The sequence below is a fragment of the Cebus imitator genome, unplaced genomic scaffold (assembly GCF_001604975.1).
Source record: "Cebus imitator isolate Cc_AM_T3 unplaced genomic scaffold, Cebus_imitator-1.0 Scaffold6, whole genome shotgun sequence".
Lineage (NCBI taxonomy): Eukaryota > Metazoa > Chordata > Mammalia > Primates > Cebidae > Cebus > Cebus imitator.
The window spans coordinates 5,536,712-5,551,293 of record NW_016107321.1 but is presented as its reverse complement, the minus strand read 5'-3'; the positions used below and the strand labels follow the sequence as shown (position 1 = coordinate 5,551,293).

Below are 14,582 nucleotides of genomic sequence, written 5' to 3'. Positions count from 1 at the left end.
GTAGGTCTGCCTTTGCCTTGTCATGTGAAGATGGATGTTGGGAGCACTTAAAGTCATAAAATTAAAAATAAAGAATCAAAAAAATACTCCTATTATGTATGGCTGGGGGGGTGAGCCTCAAGGAGGTGGGGGAATGGCATGAACAAACGTACAGGGAAGGCAAAGATAAACACACATGCAGACCCACTGTGATGTTTCAGTAGGTAACCTATAAGCTGTTTGATTGTGGCATTATAAGGTGAGGAGAAATATACTAATCTCAAAGGTTAACAATGTAATGTTATTAACTCTCTTGGCCTCCAAATGAATAAACAGAACAACTAAATACAGTCTAGCACCCTTTTCATTATGCACTCAGCTCTGAGTGATCAGGCATTTTCAAGACACAAGATGTTCTGATTTGCTAAATTTTTAGATTGGAAAAAATACTGTATGTAGCTACATGAATTACCCATTTTCAAAAAATTAAAATACAGTATAATACACAAAACAGTAAAATAAGCATATTAGTCAAGGTTCTTTCATCCAAAGAAACAACCAATAGGATCTATCTATCTATCTATCTATCTGTCTATCTATCCATCCATCCATCCATGTATTATCTGTCTCTACTTTATCTGTCTATCTATCTATCTATCTATCCATCCATCCATCCATCTATGTATTATCTATCTGTCTTTACTTATCTATCAATCAATCTATCTATCTATCTGTCTATCTATCCATCCATCCATCCATCCATCCATGTATTATCCATCTGTCTCTACTTTATCTATCTATCTATCTATCCATCCATCCATCCATCTATGTATTATCTATCTGTCTCTACTTATCTATCAATCTATCTATCTATCTATCTATCTATCCATCCATCCATCCATCCATGTATTATCAATCTGTCTCTACTTATCTATCTATCTATCCATCCATCCATATCTGTCTATCCTTACATCTATTTATCTATCATCTATCCATCCATCTGTTCATCTGTTTGTCTACCCATCATCTATCCATCCATCTATCCATGTACCTACTTATCTATCCATCTATCCATGTATCTATTTATGCATCCATCCATCCATCTAGTCATCTATCTATCTATCTACTTGTCATCCATCCATTCATCCATTTATTCATTTATGTATCCATCTGTCTGTCTATCTAATCTATCTATTCATCCATTATCTATCTATTCACATCTATCCATTCATCCATCTATACATCCATCCATCCACCAATCTATCATCTATCCATCATCTACATATGTATGTGTGTATGTATTTATGTATGTATGTGTCTATCCATCCATCTATTGATCTATCTGTTCATCCATCTATTCATCCATATCTGTCTATCCTTACATCTATGTATATATCTATCATCTATCTATGTCTATCTCTCCATCTATCTATCCATCTATCTGTTCATCTTTTTATCTATCACCTATCTATCCATCTATCCATATATCTATTTATCCATCTATCCATACATACATAATACATACACCTATATCTCCATCTATCTGTCTATCTATCTATCTATCATCTACCTATCATCTACCTACCTACCTACCTACCTTCCTACCTACCTATCAATCGATGGACTTATTTTAAAGAACCAGCTCACACAATTGTGGAAACTGGCAAGTCCAAAATGCGTAGGGTAGGTTGTCAGGTTGGAGATCCAAGGAAGAGCTGACGTTGCAGTTCAAATCCAAAGGCTGCTTGCAGGCAGAATAGGTAATTATTTACCTATTCTGCTTGCAGGCAGAATAAGTAAAGATAGGTAATTCTTTACCTCTGCTTAGGGGAACCTTAGTCTTTTTCTATTCAGGGCTTCAACTGATCATATAAGGCCCACCCACATTATGGAGGGTCACCTGCTTTACTCAGTCTGGTAATTTAAATGTTAATCTTGGCCAAAATGCAGTGGCTCACACCTGTAATCCCAGAACTTTGGGAGGCTGAGGTGGGAGGATTGCTTAAGCCCAGGAGTTTGAGACCGAGGCAACATAGTGAGACCCCATCTCTACAAAAATTTTTTTTAAAAATCCAGGTGTGGTGGTGCAAGCTTATAGTCTCAGCTCCCCAGGAGGCTGAGATGGGAGGATTGCTTGAACTGGAGAGGTCTAGGCTGCAGTGACCTAGAGGTGACCTAGTGATCTAGAGGTCTAGGCTGCCTTTGGATCAAAGAGCCATTTGGTCTGTCCTACAAGCCTGTCTTGGTTATGTGGCTCCATTGGAAGTGGGCAACAGCCTGGGCAACAGAGCAAGACCCTGTCTCCAAAATAAAGAAAAAGGAATAAAATAACAAATGTTAATCTCACCTAAGAAATACTTTACAAAAACACTAATGTTGGATCAGATATGTAGCCTAGTCCAGCTGACACATAAAATTAACTATTACAACAAATCTACAAAATACGTCACCTTTCTTCATTTTTTCAGGGTCTTGCAGTCCCCCAGGGTTACTAGTGCCTGCGTTATCTGTATTCCATGGTGTCCCTGTGACTGTGGTTGTGGGATTGACTGAACAGAGCTTTTGGGTATTTAGCACACTCACTGGTGGAAGGGCAGGCAGCGATTTATTTGGCACAAGTAAACAGGGCCAAACGTGTGAGAGCAGTTACTGAGTTTCCAGAAAAATTTTGAGAAGGTTGAAGCATCCCTCCTACTTCAAGGGATAAATGGTTAGAAATGCTACAGGATTTCTGTGAGAGATTTCCTTGAAAGGCCTAAAAATCTACCCAAGGGTCCAGGAATTAAACCTTGGAGGATAAAGGTAAGTTGGGGGCCCTGAGCTCTCTGAGGATGGGGCAGGAACCTGTCCATCCTGGTCAGGGCCTGCCCAGCAGCAAGTGTTAACTAGCAACTGGCTAAAATTATCCTCTTCTGTGGGGAGAGAGAGATCACACCATCCTAGCTGTGTCACATGCATGTGGGGACGGGATGATCCCTACACATCTGCTTGGGATAAATAAATACTTTACGCGTAGTCACTGGGTTCTTATGGAGGAGACCCGAGCTGGTCCCCAGCTCCAACATGGCTCTCAAGTTATGGCTGGGCTATCCCACAAGGCATAAGAGACAGGTGTGGAAGACCCCACCCCAGGCTGGGGTCGGGGCTGGGCCTGAGGTCCTGGCCCTTACCCAGGGCTGTGGCAACTCACAAAAATGGTTCGGTTTATTTGGAAGTAGCGTTGTTTCCCAAGAGCAACTTACCAGAGGACTTCTAAGGAGCGGGTATAGCTCAGGGGTAGAGCATTGGACTGCAGACCAACAGAGGCCTTCTGTCTGAAGGAGACTGTAAGGATGAGTTTTACCTGTTGGTTCAGGGGCCTCTGACATGTTTCCCCTCTCCTGTTGCTCTTCCAGGCTACTATCGCCAGTATCGCCAGGAACCCGTCAGCTTTGGCAACATTGGCTTTGGAACTCCCTATTACTATGTGGGCTGGTACGAGTGTGGGGTCTCCATCCCTGGAAAGTGGTAATCACAGGACAATCGTGCTGCAAGCTCGCCCTGCCTAGCCCCACCAACTAAGTCGCACTAGGGGCTGTGAGTAAAGATAGCCAACGCGCCCAGCCCTGCTGCCTCAGGTGCCAGGAAGGCCACAGATGGACACTGGCCATTCTGGTCATCTCAGTCTGGAATTCAGTGCCACTTCTTGGCCTGGACAATGAACAGGATTCAGTTTTGCTGTTAACTTTGCTTCTCCACTTTTTTTTTTTGTTTGTAATAGCACATTCCAGAGACATCAGACACCAGCTGCTGACTCAGTGTGATTTCCAGACTTTTTAGGCATGAAATTCGGACACTTCGGTATTTCCAGGAGCAGCATATGCACGCTGTTCTTGCTTCATGGAATGCTACGTGCTTTCTGTTTTTCTCATTTTGGATTTCTCCAAAACTAGCTGAATTTAAGCTTTAGGTTCCTTTTTATGCAGTAGAATGGAATTACTAAAAACACCACCAAAGAAAATAAAATATATCCTACTTGAGATTTATTCTATGGACTCACCCACTGCTACACTAAACGTATCAAATCTTATTTGTAAATTCTCAATTTTGATATATATATGTATATATGCATATACATATCCACACTTGTTTGCAAGAATATTGATTAAATTGCTAAATTTGTACTTGTTCACTAGATAAATGTGTGTGGAACTTTTTGGGCAAAGTGCGGTATAATAACATCTTTTAGAAGCATCCAGAGATGTACTATGCATATTTTAGCAACAGGGGAAGGTATATATTCTTTTTGTGGGTGCTGTGGGGCTCTGAAATGATGAGGAGAATGAGATACTGTCAGCATCAGTACGAGAACTGGCCACACCATTGACAACTGCACACCACGTGCTTTCCACCTAGGGCAACGATCTTTCCACATCCGCATGGAAAATATATTTGTTGCCGCCATGGAGGCATATCCAGTATGTTCCAAATTGATAAAGATTTTAGGTCCCAAATGATTTAAAAGTCTTGTTTTTAAGAATTCCTTTGGTCTTTCCTTCTTATCTCAATATCTGCTCATTGAAATCGAAGCATCTTGCCTCTCTTAACTGTAGCACAAGAGGGTTTATTTAAAGACATTTCATTCTGATTATTTAAAACATGCCGTCCTTTCCGTGAGCATGGTTGGTCCCTGTCCCTCAGGCGGCACAGTACCACGAAGGGCTCATCTTCTTTCACAAAGCTGTCAGCAGAAAAGCAGCAATGGTGGAAATGGGCTGGAGGCATTATTTTCTGGGGGCTTTGGGCTGCACCCCTATGCCGCCCATTCAACCGCAGAATACAGTCCCAGTTCCTGGAGTTGATTATTATCAGTGGCAGCACTGACTTGAGGTGAAACCTAATGTGTCTGGTAGTTTTGAAGGTAAAATGTACAAAGGAGAATGTAACTTTGCAAGGTCTTTGGGATGGAGCCATGATGTCTGGTATTTTCCTCATTCTACAATCTCCTTTCTACAGTCAACAATGGTAAAGAAAATACAAGCATTCTGACCTCCTGGAAAAGCAGAATTCCTTAGGGAGACAGATCATGTGTTACCTATGTTTTAGTTTGTAAAACAGAGTGGAAGTCTTTAAGCAGCTTTGGGGTCTCATATATAAAAATGGAACTCAAGAAGGAGATGCCCTATTTTTCACACTGATCAACATTCAAATATGCTTTGCAATGCCAAGTCAAAGATAAGATCTGTAAATATAACTGAATTTCCTAATAAGCACATAACTTGCTTCCTTTATCTCCTCTTCCTCCAAATTTCTGTCAGTATCTGTATTATTCTGCTTTCACACTACTGATAAAGACATACCTGAGACTGGGTAATTTACAAAAGAAAGAGGTTTATTGGACTTAACAGTTCCCTGTAGCTGGGGGGGCCTCACAATCATGGTGGAAGGTGAAAGGGAGGCCTCACAGTCATGGTGGAAGGTGAAAGGCACATCTCACAGAACGGCAGACAAGAGAAGAGAGGTTGTACAGGAAACTCCCATTTTTAAAACCATCAGATCTTGCGAGACTCATTCACTCTCACGAGAACAGCATGGGAAAGACTCGCTCCTTGTTTCAATAATCTCCCACAGGGTCTCTCCCACAGCACATGGGAATTGTGGGAGCTATGAGATTTTGGTGGGGACACAGAGCCAAACCATATCAGTATCCACCAGCAGGAAAAGATGCTAGCATGAGCCATTAAGCAGGAGAGCACCAGCAGATTGCTCATTTCCTGCAAATGTTTTCTTGGGTGAAAATAACTCAGAATTCATGAGAAAACAGCCATTTGGTCTGTCCTACAAGCCTGTCTTGGTTATGGGGCCCCACTGGAAGAGGTCAGCATTAGGGCTCAATATAGAGATAGAAGTGACAGCTCCTCTGTGATTTTCCACCCCTCAGAGAAGTTTACGCCCACTTCACAGAAGTACAAAGAATTCACTGGCATGCACTCATGCAATGATTTTTGAGCTCTGCCTGAAATCTTTAGGCTGTATTCGATTACAGAAATTTGAAATGTTATTAAAAATAAATGTTTGCAATTTTAGATGAAAATTACCATAATTCTTGTCAGAGTTGCCAAAACAAAAACAAAAATGATGCATCCAAGCATAGGCGGTAAGATTGATGATTAATATTCTACCCAAGTTAATCAAATCTCTAGAAATGCATAAGTTTTGGAGGCCACATTTTAGGAAATCTATTTGCAGGGAGATGCCACGAAGGAGGCATTCATGTTAGTAAGAAGTTTGAAAACCATTTCATATCAAATTAGGATGAACTTGATGGGAATGTTTACCTAAAGAGGGAAAAACCTCACCTATTTAAAAAGCCTGTGAGAAAGAGGACAGCTTGCCAACTCTTGAGGTCAGAAGTAGATACAAGTGGGAACCAGGAAAACAAAATTTGGCTCAATATGACAAAGAATCTTAGAAGGATCCAACTATCAAGTGAGCCTCATTGGGAACCAGTGAGATGTCTGTCCCCGAAAAACTAAATGTAACTGGAAATGTCTAAACTTTCAACTTAACGCCCCTGGCCTGTGAGCTCAGGATGTTTTTTTGTTTTGTTTCCTGTTTAAAGGGTTGTAGGCAAAGCAGTTAAACAGAAACCCAATAGTGTTCAACAGGGCCACATGAGATTCACAAGGCCTAACATATATACTGTTTGGTCCTTTAGAAAAAAGTTTTTGTACCCATAGATTAGCATTTTCTTGTGGTTTAAAAAAGTTTAAGCTATGTCCTAATTAAAAAACGAGCACAAACTACTTAGTAGATGTCTGTTCCCTCTCCTCTTACTTCAATCATCTTTATTTTCACCATCGCCTCCCAGTGCCGAACACCTGAACTCTGCATTTCGTGGTTGGACCCTCCTGGGTGGCCAGGTTCCTGTTTGGCCGGTCCCTGGCCTGAGGGGCGGTCTCAGGAAGTGGCAGCTCTTCTGGAGGCATCGTGCGTCTCTCATATAACCATTTTGTTCATAATGGTTGATAATTTCCAGCTTTTACCAGATGAGTTTTGACTTATTTTTTCTACTTTGGTCTATTCAAGCTACATTATCTTGGTTGGTTCGAGTGGGTGGGGGATTGGAGAATGTGAGGAAGTGTGGGTTAGAATTGGCTTGCCTCTTTGGGCATGGAAAGAGTTCCTAGTCGACTGGGCACAATGACAAAATGATTCCACGGATAGAATTGGACCATGTTGCTGCCACACCTCATGTGCTGTGGATGCCTTAAAATCCTGCCATGCCTTCTCTGATTCCCCGTCAACTTCCTGTAGTTTCCACGAGGGTTTGTCTCTCTGTCCCCCCATCCTCCAACTCTACTCTTTCACCCTCTCCTCCTTCCCTTACTTCCCTTCTAAATTCCAGGAGATGACCTCACTTTGCAAAGCAAATTGGAGCCACCAAATTGTGTTTCTCCTCGGCGGAAACTGCATCTGTGCTCATCCCTGAACCTTCTTGCCGAAAGCTGCCCCTTCAGGCCAAGATGAATGCCTGCTCCCAGGGGAGACTCAGGCACTTTGATCCCCTGTGATTCAGTGTCTTTAAAGATTCTTTCCCAACTCTCAGATGTGCTCGAGTCTCCCCATCACTCCTGCCCCTTCAGCTCCCATCACACTGTCCTCCACTTACAGCTGAGCTTCTGGAATAATCACCCTTGTTTTAGCTCTCCGTCTCCTCCGCATCCCATTCATTTCTCACTCCACCGTGCCATGACTTCCAGGGTCCCCTCCTCACACCCTCACTCTCCCAGGTCCCCAGTCACTCCAGGGGCTGAATCGGGTGGCTGCTGGGCAATCTGTTCTGTCTCGGTCTTTCAGCAGCACGTAGCAGTGTTCACCAGCTTGTCCTCTTGAACTTTCTCTTGCCTGGATTTTCCCCTTCCCTGCTCCAGAATAGCAGCCGGGCCTTCTCACCCTTTGTTTAAGGGGATGTGGTGCTTTGGGGTGAAAACATAGTACCCGAATGCCTCTTTCTTCTTGGACTTTTCTTTCAAAAGCCAAAACACACTGAGGAGAACGTGTAAGGGCAGAAGTTGGGGTAAGTGAGTGCTTTTGGGGTTGTTATGGGGGCAAGACTTGCAAAGAGCAGTGGACGAGGAGACATTCCCCCGAAGACTGCACAGAGGACACCAGGCTGGGCTTCTAGGGAGGGGCCCTGCACACCACTCCTTCCTGCCTCTCCGGGATGGGGCAGAATGCAGATGGCTGCGGTGAGCCCCTGAGGCTGGGCCTGGGCCTGCAGAGGCTCCTGGCTCACCCCACCCTTATTCTTACTCCCCACCTCTTTGTGGTGGAGCAGGAGGCTGCCTGCCTTCTGTCGGGGCCATAGAGGCTCCGGCAGTGAACACAGAACTGGTGACACGTTACTTCTCTAATTCACCGAGCAAGGGTCAACTGACTCCAAAATATATGCCAGACACATTTGGAGATACTGTGGCACAGAAATACACAGGCCCTGCCTTCATGGAGTTGGTGTCCAGAGGGGAGCAGAAGGAAAACACACAGCCAGTGTGCCAGGGGTCAGGCAGTGCGAATGAATGAACGTGAGTAGAACGATGATGCTACCATAGGCAAGATGGCCCTGAAGACAACAGAGGCCCCGGAAATGCTCAGGTCCTGCAGAGGCCTCACATACCGCGGGGCTGGGAGAAGGGAGGCGAGCATGGCGGGAGCACTGGAAGTGACTGGGGTGAGTCTGCTCCATGACTCTTCTGTATCCCTGCTTTCCACAACCTCAGTCACACTTCCACAGAGGCAATAAAACCACCTGAACAGATGCAGATCTTGTACGCACAGATTAAGCAGACATTTATCATTTACTAACTACATGAGGTGGTGCTGTGATGGGAGAGGAACAGCCTGACAGTAAGCAGACATCCCATTCACACTAGGGAAATTCAGGGAGACTTTATAAAGGAGAGCCAACCAAAATTAAGGCCATTGAGGCAGAAACCATTTGATCAAGGCTTATTGGAAACCAAACGCGAGAATCAACCTAGGAAGACACATCAATGAAGGGGTATGTCCCCAGATCTGCTGCAAGTTGGAATGTTTTTATAAGACAGTTTAAGAGAAGGGAGAGGGACTCCTGTTATCGGGGCTGTCCACTGGAGGGTAGGATGCAGAAGTTACAGTCATTGGCTGCAGATGAGAACATATAGGCTAAAATGCGTCACAAGCAAGACAGTTAGCAAAACTCTATCATTCAGAAACAAATATGTGTCCTTTTCAACGTGAGCTGGCTGCATAGTAATCAGTAAGTCTCATGATACAACTTGATGGACTCATGACAGGACTCTTTACGCAGGGACGGGATGTAAGCTGTGAATCATAAGACCTTCCCCAGGCGGCTCCTTTGGAAATCTGCCGAAAGTGACCTGCAGGTTATCAGAAGCTGTGTATGCAGGTGTGGACGAATACCATAGGAATACCAGGAGCTCGAAGGGCCAGAGGAAGTAGTGGTTGGCAGAATCTAGAGGGAGAGTCTTACAGAGAAGTCCAGTTTTAGAGAAATGATGATCTCACTCAAGGGATCGCACCAGCCTGAGACAGCACTGCAGGGAGGGGTTCTGGGCTTCCTTAGTCCCACACCCCCCACCGGCTTTCTCCCCCCACCTCCTATTTCCTGCCAGTGTCCCCAGTGGTCAAATCCATCTGGAAGCCAGGTGGTAAGGAATGGTGGACGAGGCTGACATAGATCAGGCCCTGCAGCAGAGCAGAGTGGAGAAAGGAAGGGAGTAGATCTGGAGGAACAAAATCAAAGCATCTGCCACATCTGGGAACTGATAGTGCATTTTCCACAATCGTTAGCTACATCTAGTGCTTTATGACATTGTGAGCAAACACAAGTTGAGAACAATGTTTAGAGAGCTCACTTCAAAAGAAAGGGACTTCAGAGTCCCTTCTCTTCCTGGAAACGGTAGAAAGCTTTAAAGGGTATTTTGTCTTGTCAATGTATAGTTAGGGAAACTGAGACCCAGAAGGCTGAAATAACCTGTGGAAGTCACAGAGCTAGTTTTAGGCCTGGGAAGAGAACTTTGGACCCCTGTTGTTTCCACCGCAGAGATGGCAGATACAGCCCTGGGCCTTCACTCCTCTTTCCCTGAGCTGGGACACACATCACTAATCAGTCAAGCCGTTTTTCTCCACGGAATTTGCCCTCCCTGTCAACACTGACTTCGTCTTTCTCTCGTTGAAAAGCGCCTGCAGTCAAGTCCAAATCTACTCACTAACTCTGCACTCTGCTGCTGTCTTCACTGCAAATGTCTCAATTTTAATTCCTGACAAGAACTGTCTACACTCAAGGACCCATGACATGTGACCAGAATAGAGGAGGAATGATAGTTTCAAGGAAATCAGTGTTTTCTACCCTAGGGGGTCCATTTTTTTGTTTACGCTGACAAATTTTGGCTTCCTTCAGAACTAAGTCCTCTGGTTCAATTCATCAAGGATTTAGTCAGCCTCTATTGCATACTCAGTGCTGTCTAGTTGGGTATTTGTTACCTTCAAAGTGTTTAATCAAAGTTAGGGAAAAAGACAGCCATGCTATCCTCCACAGCCTGCGCTGACCAGGGTCAGGGGGAGGTCCTGTCACCCAGCTTCGCTCTGCACCTGCTCCTGGGAACTGGATCTGGAGGAACGCTCTGTTTCCCCCTCGTTCCCTCCCTCGGTATGGACGTGCTTTCTTTCTCTCCAAGGCCACCTCGTAGTCCTAGACAGCATAGCTCGTGTTCCATCTGCTCAAACTAACAAGACCCCAATAATCCCACCCCACTGTCACCTCCTTGGAAGGTTTGGAAATTTGTAGATTTGCTTCAGGATGAAAAGTATGTGAATTTAGTAGAGAGATTTAAAGACGGGTGTGGGAAGTTTAATGTGAGAGAGCTAGTCCTGCTTGGTCCAAGCCTGAGTTCATTCAGGGATGAATGCATGTGAGCTCCCTGGGGTGAGGTGATGGCAGCACCAGCTCCTCACTCAGGCACAGGTCTTTGTGGGCCTCAAGGTCAGAATTAGGGTGATGTTGGGAGTATGGATGCAACCAGACTTGTGCCCTCAACATTTGAAGATTTTCAGAAGCAGTTATGGGCTTCCTTCCTTCCTTCCTTCTGTCTTCCTTCTTTCCCCTTCCCCTTCCCCTCCCTTCCTCCCCTCCTTCCTCCCTCCCTCCTTCCCCCTTCCCTCCCTTCCTTCCTCCCTCCCTTCCTTCCTTTCTTCCTTCCTTCCTTCCTTCTTTCCTTCTTCCCTCCCTCTCTTTCCCCTTCGCCTCCCTCCCTCCCTCTCTCCTTCCTTCCTTCCTTCTCTCCTCCCTCCCCTTCCCCTCCTTTCTTCCCTCCCTCCCTCCTTCCCTCCCTTATTCATTCCTTCCTTCCTTCCTTCCTTCCTTCCTTCCTTCCTTCCTTTCTTTCCTTCCTTTCCTTCTGAGATGGAGTTTTGCTCTCGTTGCCCAGGCTGGAGTGCAGTGGCACAATCTTGGCTCACTACAACCTCTGCCTCCTGGGTTCAAGTGATTCTCCTGCCTCAGCCTCCCAAGTAGCTGGGATGACAGGTACTTGCCACCATGCTCAGCTAATTTTTTGTATTTTTAGTAGAGACGAGATTTCACCATGTTGACCAGGCTGGTCTCAAGTCTCAAACTCATAACCTCAGGTGATCCACTTGCCTCGGCTCCCAAAATGCTGGGGTTACAGGCATGAGCCACCACGCTTGGCCCTGATGGGCTTTCTTCATGGCTCTTTACCCATCCTTCGTTTAACTCAGCAGACGCTGAGCCAGGGAGTGCCACAGGGTGATGAGTGAATCCAGCTCGTGCCCATCTCACGGTTCACTGCTGACACTGACTCAGGACTGGCCAAGCTGGACTTTCTTATGAGATTGGGGAATTCTATGTAAATGTTGGGTACTTTTTGTTTATTTGTTTCGCTGTGTGCTGCCATCTCAATTGTTCTATTTCCACGTGAAGTGCAGCTGCTTTGAGCCTCTAAATTCCATTTACAACATTTTTGGGTTGGCCTGCTGTATAGGAAATATTTATTTGGTGACCACAGCTCCTTTCTCTTTTTGATGCTGAATCGGAAAATGCTGTCTATCCATTGAGAATGCTCTAGTTAATGAGAAACAAATGGTGGTCTGAGAGGTACAAAACTTGACTAGTTTTAGTGAATTTTTATAATTTTCTGTTGCCTCAGCTTCCATTTTAAATATAGGTTTAACTCTCTTGTACCAGAAGTGGGGCTCAGCTGTGTTTTTGACACAGTTTCCAGCTTTATGTCACAGCCAAATGGCTTAAGCTGGTGGCCGGAGATTAAAAACTAAAAGGCACCTCTCTCGGCCAGCATGCCCCGTGCTTCCTGAGGGCATTTACTGGATAACTCGGTGTGGTCCACACCCTAGTCACTTATGCACCCAGTAGCCCTCCTTAGCCAAGGTCTTGCTTTCTGCAGTTTCAGTTATCTGTGGTACAGTAGAAGATATTTGGAGAGAGAGAGTGAGAGAGCACATTCACTTACCTTTTATTATAGTGAATGGTAATAATTATTCTATTTTATGAATACACACACATATATATATACAGATATATATATATATGCACACATACCACATATGTGTATGCACCATAGCTGCATGCATATGTATATATGTCTATATATACGTGTGTGTGTCTATATATATACACACATATGTGTGTGTGTTTTTGTGTGTGTCTCTCTCTTTGAGAGCCGAGGCAAGTGGATCACCTGAGGTCGTGAGTTTGAGACCAGCATGGCCAACATGGTGAAACCTTGTCCTACTAAAAATACAAAAAATTAGCTGAGTGTGGTGGTGGGCACATATATATATATATATATATATATATATATATATGTATATATATATATACACACACACATAAATACATATGCACTGGGGGTCTGGGCATGTATTCCCCAGGGATAAAGGGGGACCACTGTACTGCCAGTTGTCACTCTCTCTGCCTGACTCTTCATTCTTGACTTGCAGGAGTCTTTGAATTTGTTTCCTGTTGTGCTGCTGTACTAAATTTGTGCTTTCCATCTGAACCAAGGGTTGCACCAGGCCAGGGTTTTTGTGAACACCAAGGAGAACACAAGACTGGGCTCTCAGTGCCACAGCAATGCCAGGAAGACATAAACTAGACACAGATCACGCAATGGCCATGAGGGTGTCTGCCAGCATAAATGGGTTTCCGACGTAAGGGACCTCTGGTCTCAGGTAGGATGACGAGGCATTAGACAGTTCTTCAGGAAAAACAAAATATCCTGTGAAAGGCACACTGGAAACACCCACGTTCGGCTCCCCTTCATTTCCCACCAGGGCACCGCTGACAGCTGTTCTTGTACTAAAACCCCAGCCTAGCTGGGGGTTCTCAAAACGCAAGCCCTGGAGATTTTCTTGGTGAAAATTCAGGGCTTCATCTGTAATCAGGATATTTCAGAGTTAATCTGTAATTACTGAGTTGAAAATAGTTTGTATCCTGGTTCACAGCTCAAATACAAGGTAAATATTATTAATGTATTCACCAATACTTCAGTAATAGCCAATTTCCATTAGCGCTTACTAAGTACCAGGGACACGTTGAAGTGCAGATTTATTTCTTGTTTTTATCTCCTTTTGAAAATGTATGTAGAGTAGAATGCACTCTTTTGGTCTTGACAAATGCATGGTCATGTAACTACTGCTAACATTTAAATAGAGAAGTTACCTCACCTGCAAAATCCCTGCTCCCTACCCCAAGCGTGTCAACCACTGATTTGCTTTCTGTCTCTAAAATTTCCGTTTTTCCAGAATACTATATAAAAGGAATCATAGATTTTCGAGTCTGACTTCGTTCTGAGTTCTGAGTCATACAGACTTTCAAGTCTGCCATTCTCAAACGTATAATGTGTTTGAGATGTCTGTATATTGTTGCATGCATCGGGAGTTTATTCCTTTTAATTCCTGAGTAATATTCCATTGCACAAATGTGCCATGGTTTGGTGATGGATTCATCAGGAGGAAGACGTTAGGGTGGTATCCAGTTTTGAGTGACTATGAATAAAGCAGCTATAAACCCTCATTTACAGGATTTTGTATGAAGGTAAGTTTTTATTTCTCTTGGTAAATACTCAGGAGTGGAATTTCACGTGCTATGTGTAAGTATGTTTAACCTTGAAAAAAACTCCCGAGCTGCTTTCCAAAGTGGCTATATTATTTTGCCTTCTTACCAGTAATTTATGAGAGTTTCAGTTTTTCCACATCCTTGCCAGCATCTGGATTTGTCAGTTTGTTTTTTTAAAATTTAGCTATTCTAGCAGATGTGGCGTGGTATCACATTGTGGTTTTAGTTTGCATTTCCCTAATGATTAATGATTTTGACCATCTTTTGTGCTTATCTGCCATCCAGATATCGTCTTTGGTGAAGTATTTTAAAAAAATATTGTGCCGAAGATGGCCGTTTAGGAACAGCTCAGGATTGCAGCTCCCAGTGAAAGCGCAGAGGGTGAGTGGACGCCGCGTTTTTATTGCCCACAAACTAGGAAACTCGCGGGCAGAGGTACTCCAGGGTCGCCAGCGCGGCTGTTTCGGCC

General features: G+C 44.2%; 1 protein-coding gene across 4 annotated transcripts in view; it reads left to right on the top strand.

Moving 5' to 3' along the window:
- Positions 1–4,155, top strand: part of FNDC1 (fibronectin type III domain containing 1) — a 109,143-nt gene extending 104,988 nt beyond the window's left edge. For all 4 annotated transcript variants that reach the window (XM_037741818.1, XM_037741826.1, XM_017538261.2 and 1 more), the window contains one exon: positions 3,375–4,155. In XM_037741818.1, coding sequence (XP_037597746.1) covers positions 3,375–3,490 — 116 coding nt within the window. In that variant the 3' untranslated portion in view covers positions 3,491–4,155. The remainder of the gene's footprint in view (positions 1–3,374) is intronic.
- The last annotated feature ends 10,427 nt before the right edge of the window (positions 4,156–14,582 follow it).